An 11,859-nucleotide genomic window follows, 5' to 3' on the forward strand; every position below is an offset into this window, starting at 1 on the left:
TGAGAAAGTTTCTCATTATTACGAGATACTAAGTCATTATTATGAGATACTAAGTCATTATTATGAGAAAGTTTCTCATTATTACGAGATACTAAGTCATTATTATGAGATACTAAGTCATTATTATGAGATACTAAGTCATTATTACGAGATACTAAGTCATTATTATGAGATACTAAGTCATTATTATGAGAAAGTTTCTCATTATTATGAGATACTAAGTCATTATTACGAGATACTAAGTCATTATTACGAGATACTAAGTCATTATTATGAGATGCTAAGTCATTATTATGAGATACTAAGTCATTATTACGAGATACTAAGTCATTATTATGAGAAAGTTTCTCATAATAATGACTTAGTATCTCATTATATTGACTTACAAAATCACCTTTTTTTATTTAACTGTGGCGGAAACCGGCTTCCATACCTGGTAGAAGCTAGCCAGTAGCCAAATTTGGTCTATACCAACATTGACAGGTTGGGTGACATGCCCTCGTCCTCCATGAACATGTTAAAAACATGTAAAAAAAAAAAACTACGTTACATATGTCTTTAATTGTAGAGAGAATGAACATGGTTTGTGGCGAACACGATATGTTTTGTGCAATTAATTATTAGATAGAATTGATAGCATAAAAAAGGAAAATAGAAATGGTCAATATTCCCGTTCAGCCTTCGTCATGTTAATTGTTCATGACTTTAAGATTTTTTTTTTTTGTACTATAATAAACTATATATATTTGGGTTCTGAAGCAAAGCCAGTTGAAAACCACTGCAGTATTGAATCATTTACAGACAGTGTTAATCAGTTGGCTTACAATGAAAAGACAACATGTTCATTTCTGCTCTTTTTCTCTCTACTGTTTTTATTCAGATGAGTGAAACACTTTCAGTTACAAATATGACTTTAAATGACACTGTACAATGAACAAGTGAGTTAATTGTCAACTATTTTTTGGTTTCAGAGATAATTACATCAAAAGGCTAACCTGCCATCATAGGGAGGAAAAGAGAGACAGAGGACAGAAGAGAAGGAATAAGAGACTGCTCAACTCAGGGCGAAAAAACCCCGGAGGAAGGTAAAGAAACATAGGAAAGGGTTAAAACATGACAACAAACATCAACGGGCAAATAAGACGCACACATATCCACACTGCTAAAATAACTGCATTTGTCAACTACAAGTCAAATTTTAGAGTGCGCAACATGCATTCAAACATGAACATGTACATATCTTCATATGAACATATGAACACAGACAATGACACACTCACACATCTCATTTACGCACTGAGTGAGCAGTGAACACAAAATCAGGGAGAAGATTCAGGGATCACCATCACAAAACAAAACAAAACAACAGCAAAAAAAATCATCACAGACACACCAAGTCTTGTCTTTAAGATCACGATCATCATCATGATGATGATGTATAACCCAAATAATAAGAAATTACAAAAATACATTTTATCATCATTGTGTCACTTTGGATGGTTGAGATTATACCTTCATAAACTGGGTTATTGGTTGACCAGGGATCGAGACAAAAAAAAAACACAAAAAAAAAAAAAACAGAGTTAAGTGTAGTTCTTTGGTTTAACTAGAAGTGTTTAAGTTCTTTGCTTTTTTATTTTTATTTATTTTTTAAAATCTTTTTAAACACCTTTGGACTGAAGCTTTGGCTGTTTGTTTTAAAATGTATATTACAGAGAGAGAGAGAGGAGGGGGGAAGAATCAGAGTCAAATGAGAAAGAAGATCTAACTTCCATTTCTCTTGGTCAGACAGTGCCAAACGATATGTTAATGTTTTGGGGAATTTTTCTTAAACACCAGATCAGACTGTTATTGAAGTCAAATAACAAGATTTTGTGCAATTTTAGGGAATCGCAAGGTTTCCTATATATATATATATATATATATATATATATATATATATATATATATATATATATATATATATATATATAAACTGTACACACACACACACACACACACACACACAATATGTATATACACTGGTGGCCAAAAGTTTGGAATAATGTACAGATTTTGTTGTTTCAGAAGGAAATTGGTACTTTAATTCACCAAAGTGGCATTCAACTGATCACAAAGTACAGTCAGGACACTACTGATGTAAAACCAGCACCATCACGATTTGAAAAGTCTTTTTTATAATTATTCTTTTTATCCCCTATTCTCCCAATTTGGAAAACCCAATACCCTTTACTTAGTAGGCCCTCGTGGTGGCGTGGTTACTCACCTCAATCCGGGTGGCAGAGGAAAAGTCTCAGTTGCCTCAGTTTCTGAGACCGTCAATCCGTGCATTTTATCACGTGGCTCATTGTGCATGACACCGCGGAGACTCTGCATGTGGAGGCTCATGCTACTCTCCGTGATCCATGCACAATTTACCACATGCCCCATTGAGAGTGAGAACCACTAATTGCGATCACGAGGATGTTACCCCATGTGACTCTACCCTCAATAGAAAACAGGCCAATTTGGTTGCTTAGGAGACCTGGTTGAAGTCACTCAGAACACCCTGGATTTGAATTTGTGACTCCCCATTTTTGATCAAATCTAGACAGGCCCCATTTCCAGCAGCCATCTCTCCAAACCCTTATCCTTGAGAAATCATGCTAAATTGGTGATTAAGAAGAAGCCTTTATTTTTGTCACACATTATACATTTGCACATATTCAGTGAAATTCAAATTTTGTACTAGAAAATCACGCCATTATATCAAACACAGTTGAAAGCTATTTGTTTTGTTAAATTAAGCTTAATATTGTCTTTGTGTTTGTTTTTGAGTTGCCAAAGTATGCTATAGACTGGCATGTCTTAAGGTCAGTATTTGGTCAAAAATGACAAAAAAAAGAAACAGCTTTCTGTTTTGAGGAATGAAGGCTATGTACAATACTTGAAATTGCCAAAAAACTGAAGATTTCATACAAAGGTGTAACTACAGTCTTCAAAGACAAAGGAAAACTGGCTCTAAAAAGGACAAAAAGAGATGTGTAAGGCCAGATGTACAACTAAACAAGAAGATATGTACATCCGAGTCTCTAGTTTGAGAAATAGATGACTCACATGTCCTCAGCTGACAGCTTCATTGAATTCTACCCGCTCAACACCAGTTTCATGTACAACAGTAAAGAAAAGACTCATTCAGAGAAGAATTGCAAAGAAAAAGCCACTTTTGTAACAGAAAAGCAAAAAGTAAAGGTTAGAGTGGGCAAAGAAACAGACATTGGATAACAGATAATTGGTAATTGATAATTGAAAATAGTGTTATGGATCTTAACCCCATTGAGCTGTTGTGGGATCAGCTAGAATGTAATGTGCGCGGGAAGTGCCCGAGAAGACAGTCACATCTATGGCAAGTGCTACAGGAAGTGTGGGGTGAAATGTCACCTGAGTATCTGGACAAACTGGCAGTTAGAATGCCAAGGATCTGCAAAGCTGTCATTGCTGCACATGGAGGATTTTTTGATGAGAATTCTTTGAAGTAGTTTAAGAAGTTCTGATCATTTTATTTTCAAATTATAATAGTAATTTTTCACGTTATTTATGTCCTGACTATACATTGTGATCAGTTGAATGCCACATTGGTGAATAAAAGTACCAATTTCTTTCAAAATTTTGGCTGCCAGTGTATGTGTGTATATATATATATATATATATATATATATATATAGCATTTATATATACATACATACAGTACTGTTGAAAAGTCTTAGGCACATAAAATGTTTCACAAAAGCATTTGTCTTAAGATGGTTATTTATATCTTCAGCTTTAGTGTGTCAATAGGAAATATAAATGTTGACTCTCAAACATTACTTTTGCAAATAGAAAATATTAGAATAGAAGAACAGGGAGCCCTGCAACAGATGTCATGGCCCCCACAATGCCCCTCACTGAACATAGAGTCAGTCTGAGATTACATGAAGTGACAGAAGCAATTGAGATAGCCTAAAGATAGAAGAAATGTGGTGACTTCTCCAAGGAACTTGGAACATCCTATCTGCCAACAACCAAGAAAAACTGTGTCCAGGTGTACCTAGGAGAACTGTGCTGTGTTAAGGTGGTCACACCAACTACTGATTTAGCTTTTTTATGTTTATTGGATTTTGTATGACATTAAGTGATAAATTAAAAATATTTATGGCATTATTTTTGAAGATATCCTCACTCTGCAACATTTACCACAGGGGCCTAAAACGTTTGCACAGTACTATATATATATATATATATATATATATATATACACACACACACACACAGTAAAAAGGTGTCTGTCTAGTCCTGTCCTGTGTGTTTGGTGACTGGAAAAGTGGTCACAGGGGCTGGTACAGGACAGAGGATGTGAATAGAACAAACACTGTTTACTATTTGGTTTGTCATTAAAGAGAGTGAGGTATATGAGGAACTATCTCTCTTTTACAGCCCTTACCCAGGAGACAAAACAGGCAAGCTGAAATAATAATAATAAGAAAAAACAAAGCAGGAATAGAAATAGGACAAAGAGAAAAAATTAGGCAGAGAGAAACATGGAGATGGCACTGATACATTTCCACTATCGCACAATTTCATAAATTTAGCTGTATTCTCTCCTCTCATCCTCCTCTTATGGAACCCCTTATGCATCTTCCATCCAAATCCCTCCATCTTTCTTCTCCTAAAATATTTGGTTTTGTAGCTGTTTAAAGCTTTCAGTTCAAGGTTCATGGCAGCACTGAGCTCAACATCGTCACACACGTATGGTAGCTATCACAACAGTAACCATAGCAACACAATCGCTTACATCAGCTTTGGTGAGTCAGGTACATAGAGATACAATGCAGATGAACAGTCAAGAGACAGTTTAGGATCTACAATTGATCTTGTCTAGATTGTAATCTCACCCCTTTCTCACTTTTCTATCAAAACCATGGCAGTGTATGCTTTTAGTCTGGAAGGTTACTTCGATGTTGTGAGTTAAAGCTACCAAAACATTTTAGCAGATGAAACACAGTGCTGCTTTTTCCCCTGATAAGTTACCCCTCCACAGGCTTTGTCCAGTAAGGAACAGTTAAGGGGTTGAGAAGTGTCCACCCCTATGCTGCCGTTGTTGGCCGATTAGGACCAACAGTTGCATTTGTCGATGGATTTAGTTTGAAAGGTTGCCTTGGCAAAGGAAGTTTACATTTTAATACAATCTGGTGCCTCAAACACACCCACTACAAAACAGCATTTGGAATATATTAAATAAATAATAAAAAAAAAGAATTTAGAAAATTTGCAAACAAGCCAGAGGAGAATAAATAAAGAAATTAATTTGTTTCAATTGGGGAGGAAAAAGACACAAAACCCCAAAAGAGAGATAGCGTGAATTTTTGGTCTAGGTAAATATCAACTTTTTTTTTATCTTTTCACAAAGTTTTTCTTCCATACATTAGTAATAAGTAAGCATTATAACAGAGATAATTTACTACAAAATCTATAGAAGCACTAACTGACCCACTCTAACTATACGGTAACATAGAGAACTGAGTTTATGTATTTCATCCCTCATTGAACCTGCAGTGCTCACCAACTACAGATTCCAACATGCTATAAATACAATTGTTAGGTGGTGAACTTTGGGTGGGTGAGAGTATGTAAATTGTAGAGTATATGATATTTGGTTCTTTTAAAAGTTTTAAAGCTCATTTTATATTTGACTTTGGTTCTTTGGATGTACTTGAGCATATGTGTGTGTTTGTGTATCCTGGTTTATCATCTGTTGTACTGAATTTTCACAGTATTGTTTCAACCACCTGATTAGAGTCTCTAACACAACTATAGGAATGAGAAAAGAATGTAAAAAATTAGATTTATGCAATACGTAAATACCTTTTTTCCAAATGATAGCACACAAATGAAGTACTGCATCTATACACACGCAGAGAAAAACCCCACATAACAGACATATGGAAACAAAAGACACAAAACAATGACCCGCCCCAATCCCCTAATATCTTTTTCAGATGAGTTCAGTGAGGTCATCAGAGATCCCACCTCCCAGGACCAGGAAGTGTTTGAATGACAGGAGGCAGAGGCAGGTGTAACCATCGTTCCATACATTGATCCCTTGCTACAAGGTTCTAGGTGACCTCGGTCCAGATATGCTTGAAGGGAGTGATGTTTGTCTGTACAGCAACTCATTTTCTCCTCTGTTCATCTCCTTCCATATTTGGTTTGTTTTGTTTTTCCTTTCTGGGTTAGTGGGAGTTTGGCTGGCTGTGAAGTTTCATATAATTTTTTGGCTTGTAGAAAAAGCAGAGAGGACGGGAGCCCCTTTATGGCAGATCCCAGATATTTCAATTATGTGTTTTTAAGTGGGGTTGTCAAGGTTTGGGCTCCTGATCTCTTTCTGCATCACTTGAATAATGACCTGATGATGTGCATGAATTAATTGCTTTGGTATTCAAAAGGGAGTCAGTGAGACAGGTGATAAATGAATGAAGAAATGGAATGAGGAAGGATGCACTGCATTATTAAGAGGGAAATGAGAATATTTACACTCCTTTAAACTAGAGGAATGAATAGAGGCTTTGGTCTCATTTTTTACAGCATCTGAATTAAACTATACGACATTCATGTCTTGGGACATACAGTACAAGTAGATGCTGCATGCAAACACTTGCAGCACTAATATGATGAACAACAAAGACCAAACACTCTCTATATGCTCAACAAGGCATGAAATGATGATGATGATGATAACTAAATGCACTGAAACATTCAATAGAGACTTGAATAATTGTTGATGGAAAACCTGCTACTTTCTGTAAAACAATTAAGCAACAACAAGGAAGAACCACAGAAAGTGTTTGAACCAGGCTCACTCATATGTGATTATTAATGCACAATTTACACTGAAACAATAATTATAATTGGAAAGCAGGAATGACAGAAAGACAGTATGATTGAATGGCAGATGGTGATGATGGCTGGACTGTCTCACTGGATCTGGTCCTGGACGGTCGGCTATTTACAGGTCCTTTGGATAAAGCTTTTCCATCCGTATTTTTGGTGTTTCTTTTTGGTATTTGAGATTTTGGTATGCTTGTATTTTTTGTCATAGTGAGACATTTAAAGTTCCATTATACTTTTTGGTATTTAGTACTTCACATGTTTGCTTCAAAGAGTGGAATCCCACACCTTTGCATTTTTCTATAACACACAGTAAAGTCCTTTCTTTTGTTGATTTGGTGCGGATAGATTCTAAGGATCTCATTTTGTCCTCTTCTTACTGTACTTTTTGTTCAAATAGTTCTTCATTCTCCTTTTATGAATGCATTAGTCTCTGTCCTGCTAAGCCTTGTGGCATTGTTTTTTTTTTGGTTTTGCATTCCCTCCTCTCCTTCCTCCTTCCACTCTGTCTCTCCATCTCTCCCCTCTTCTACTCTGTGTATTTTTGGCATCAGTAGAGCGAGAGAGAGGGAGAAAGTGTGAAAGAGGAAATGAAAGGGAAGGAGGGGATCAAGAGATGCTTTGGTTGACAGGTGAGGTTTCACTTCCTCCTCCTATTCCTGTGATTGGCTTATGGGAAATGTCACTCAATTTTTGCCCCTCCCATTGAGTGTGGACTGAGTACCAATTCGCCGGAAGAGCAGGACAAGGCAGGGCTTGAGCAAGGGGAGGGACTCATACCGCCTGTGACAGAAAATGATGTTTTAGCGGCATGGGCAACAGCCAAACCACCTAATCCCATGCCGGTGCCTGTTGCCATGGGCAACAAAGAGGAGTGGTGAGGGAAGAGGGAAGAGGGGAGACCTACTCTTTGGCCCCCAGAACCACTGATGAACACCTTGCTGCTGCCCTCAAGACTGGAAATGGGCAGCTGGCCACCACTGGCTGCTAGTGCTGTGGAAGACAGATTAGGTAAATAAGTATGCTATAACAACATTCATTGTATTATTCACAGATATTTATACATATACTAATTGATATTAATGAATCTAAAGGCAGGTGCACAATCTGCAATCTTTTTCTATCCTTTACAATTGTAGCTTGTCACATTGTATGATGGTGACTTGTGTGAAAGCAAAGACAACCTGTGCAACCTCAATGGTCTTTTATGTCGGACTGTATGTTGTGTTGACGGAGCGATTGATCATGTCACATTCTGACATCTTTATTGAGTGCAAAATTGAAATGGTACCACGCAAATCCACACAAACCCTGATGCAAATGTGGCCAATGTTTTGCCCTGGAGTGAAGCTGGAATGTTTGAAGTCTGCTGCAGCTGAGAGAAAGAGGGAATTTCTCATTTTTAAGAGTGCACTGAAGTAATTTTCATAATACGATCGTAACATGAAGGGAACACTAAATAACGAGATATTTATGTTGTATATCACCAAGACCAGTGAGTATAAAAATTTTACCTAAATATCTCTTCCTCAATTTCTTATTCACATACTGGTAAGTCATTGTGACAGGGTGGAGTGCGGGGCCATGTCGTGATGCTACACACCCGGCCCCTAATCAGGCTTATCAAGCCTCAGAGAGGGATAAAGGCAGACTGGAGACTGCAGTGGGACAGAGAGAGAGATTTACAGGCAGCTGTCCGACACCTTTGTGTGTTTGTCTTTTTGTTTAAGTTCCTTATTAAAATATTATTTATATTGTCAAGCCGGTTCTCGCCTCCTCCTTTCCATTAATACCTTTATAGTAATCAATTTCTTTGCTCTTATTGGTTCTAGAAGAAGCCAACATTTTTCTCCCAAAAGAACTAAAGCACCCTCGGCGAACCAAGCCTGCATTTATACTGCGTACATTGTTCTAAAATTAATTAATTGAAGGTGATGCAACGGAAGGTCATCAATCATCAATGCTCTTCAACTAGCAGTGTTCTCTTAGGTCAAGTATTTTAGGGATGTGCATGAACAGGAGAAATACAACCAAAGGAACACCTTAGCAGAACAAAAACGTAAGGTGCATTTCATCAAAATTTTAAGGCGAACTAGAAGAAGCCTGTTCGCCCTGTAAGTATAAATTAGCCTTTAGACAGTTGTTGTAGGATAAGACACTGTCAGAACTTCATTGTAGATGAATTTACTCCCAAAATATGTTTTAAACTGCAAATAGTACAGTATGTACCAGGTTTAATATGAGTGAAAGGATGAACAGATGCAAGAAAAAGGAGAACAGGAGGGGTAGCCAAAGCGAGGACAACATAAAAAAACACCCAAATAGACATCGGCGAAACACATTTTTTAAGGTGAAGTAGCTATGCTAATCTTTAGAATAATTAATCTCTCTTTCCTTCCCTTTCTCACAAACCTTGGATAGTAGCAAGTGGGTTGTTGCCATGAAGAGCTTGGTTCATTCCTGTGTTAACTCCCCTCACTGTATTCCTGAGTCACACCAACAAATAATCACCCCCAAAAACACACAGACATCAAGGGAAAAGAGGAAGGAAAACAGGGAATAGAAGGGGAAAGGGAAAAAGTGTTTAGCATTTAGAATTTTAGTTGAGGTCTTTATAAGCAGTGCTTAAAGAAACAATCCTTTGAGAATAAATATTTTATAAGCCTAAATAAGCTTTTATAAGCGTAAAGTGTGCAGAACTCAGACACATCAGTCAATCTTTTTCTGTCTCAACTTTATTAAACTACTAAGATGTAGTAAAATCTTTTACACCTCTGAACATGTATATCAGTTTCGTCATTTAAGATGAATTCAGGTAAATTCAGGCCACTTTTTTAATATGTTTGTGTGTGTAAGTGTATATTAGTGTGTAAGCACAAAGACTCTGCCAGTTGTATTCACCTCAAACTTGCAGCAAAATCAGTGATGTAGTTTGAAACATCACCATTGTTTTTATGCCATGAACTGGAGATGACAAAACCACACAAACACAAAAATAAATTTGCGCACACACACACACACACACACACACACACACACACACACACACACACACACACACACACACACACACACACACACACACACACAAAGTTTAGCTACAGTTGCTGAGCCACAAAGAGTAAAATGAGAGTACCGAGTGTTTTTGAATGTTGCAAAACTCACCCTGTGTTCAAACTTAGTGTGCTGTGACTTGGTTGAGCAGGGCTGTTGTCATTACGGGGCGGTGGAGTTACAGGAGAAGGGGCAGAGCTTAAGGAGAGTACACTTGGAGTCAAACGGCCAACCGATGACATGGTGGTCACTGACAGAAGCCAGGAAGAAAAGACAGAGTATTCATCAATTATAATGTGCAACTAGCTTTTAACTCTTTCCATCTTTTTCAGAATTTAGCAATCTATCTGTGGTGAGTAAGTGTCCATGTGTTCACCCTACCTGCTGTACTGAGACTTGTCACTGTCTGGGACAGCCCCTGACTGGACAACTGTAAGGAGGATGCAGGGTAAGTTTGGAACGTGACAGGTCAAATTAGAAGATTGATGGATAGAATAATGTAGGGTGAGGGGAAAAAGAGGACAAGGAGAGAGGCAGGAATCAAACACTGGAAGGGATGTGCTCTGTTGTCCATGTATAACTAGTCAATTATGCAAAACTTCAATTAAAGAGAAAAATACTGACTTCATTAGTTAGTGAATACATACATTAAAAAAACAAGTGTAGTATTATGGCCTAATTCCATGAATTGGCTAACGAGGAAAGCCTAAAAGGGATAGTTCACCTAAAAATAAAAAATTCTGTGATCTTTTACTCACTTTCATGTTGAGTAAACGATGACAGAATTTTAATTTTGGGAGAATTTTGCCATTAAGATTATTCCTCTTGAAAATGCAAAGCAATGCAAGATGGGTGGAACCACATTCAAGAGTGAGTGGGAAATGCATCATTATGAGAATGTCTATAAAATCTGCTCATGCATGATGAACCAGTAGTGTCTCGGCACAGGGTTGATCGAGATGGGGATATGGGCCAACGAAGCAAGCCTGGTCATACCATGTGCGGGCTGTAGCAGGGGGGTTTGTGCGAGGTGGGCTGGGGTTGGCTGGGCAAGGGAGGGGTGGCACTGGAGGGGTTAATACGTTTCTCTTTCTGTCGGCGGTTGCAGAACCAGACGCGGATCACCTCCTTCTCCATATTGAGCTTCTCGGAGATGAGCAAGATCTCCTCTGAGGTAGGCTTCTGGTTCTGAATAGAGAAAACACAACAGACTTCATCACATGTTTAGGATAGGACTAATTAAGGCTGAAGCTTAACAAAAAAAAATACTGTTTTCAAACAGGTTTCCCGAGCACTCGACCCATCTGGCATTGGTTGGACAAATAGATAGTCCCACCACAAACTAACACAATTGGTTGAGCTAATGTTGCCATGTCAGGCTGGTCGTGATGCTCCAAACAAACGAAGCACTGTTTTAGTGCTAGATATTTGTTTTTGCAAATTTGATACAAGAAAGATTTTAAATATAAAAAATAACACTTCAGCCTTAAGGACATTCAGGATATCCACAGAATCTTTGGTAGAAGCAAGCATATTTATATGAACGTTTCTTTGGTTATATATTGTGCAATGGTTAGGTAAAAAATTGAGTCATGCTTTCTGACCGTGATAAAGCTGCGTTCGAGAGCAACACGGATGTTTGTCTCAATGCTGGTTCGTTTCTTCCTGCGGCGACCAGGCAAGCCATCGAACCCCAGTGAGGGAGAGGAGAGAGCACTGGGACTTGGCAATATGCTGTCCATCGACATTGTCTCTGTGCAAACCAGTAACAAACTCCTTAGTTACCACCTTAGATTTACCATCTTTACTGTCTCTATCAAGTCCATGACATTTTGACATAGTGAAATTCATATGCACTGAAACTTAATCTACAGCCAATTACCATAGAAAAATTATCCC

At 37.8% G+C, this 11,859-nt stretch overlaps 1 protein-coding gene across 1 annotated transcript in view; it reads right to left on the reverse strand.

Moving 5' to 3' along the window:
* Positions 1 to 3,755: 3,755 nt before the first annotated feature.
* Positions 3,756 to 11,859, reverse strand: part of LOC127657557 (POU domain, class 2, transcription factor 2-like) — a 55,829-nt gene continuing 47,725 nt past the window's right edge. Inside the window, exons 11-16 of the mRNA XM_052146410.1 lie at positions 11,565 to 11,713; positions 10,957 to 11,148; positions 10,342 to 10,390; positions 10,072 to 10,210; positions 9,808 to 9,870; positions 3,756 to 7,899 (exon numbers count right to left, since the gene is read on the reverse strand). Coding sequence (XP_052002370.1) covers positions 7,857 to 7,899; positions 9,808 to 9,870; positions 10,072 to 10,210; positions 10,342 to 10,390; positions 10,957 to 11,148; positions 11,565 to 11,713 — 635 coding nt within the window. The 3' untranslated portion in view covers positions 3,756 to 7,856. The remainder of the gene's footprint in view (positions 7,900 to 9,807; positions 9,871 to 10,071; positions 10,211 to 10,341; positions 10,391 to 10,956; positions 11,149 to 11,564; positions 11,714 to 11,859) is intronic.

Source organism: Xyrauchen texanus, chromosome 17 (genome assembly GCF_025860055.1).
Source record: "Xyrauchen texanus isolate HMW12.3.18 chromosome 17, RBS_HiC_50CHRs, whole genome shotgun sequence".
Taxonomy (NCBI): Eukaryota; Metazoa; Chordata; class Actinopteri; order Cypriniformes; family Catostomidae; genus Xyrauchen; species Xyrauchen texanus.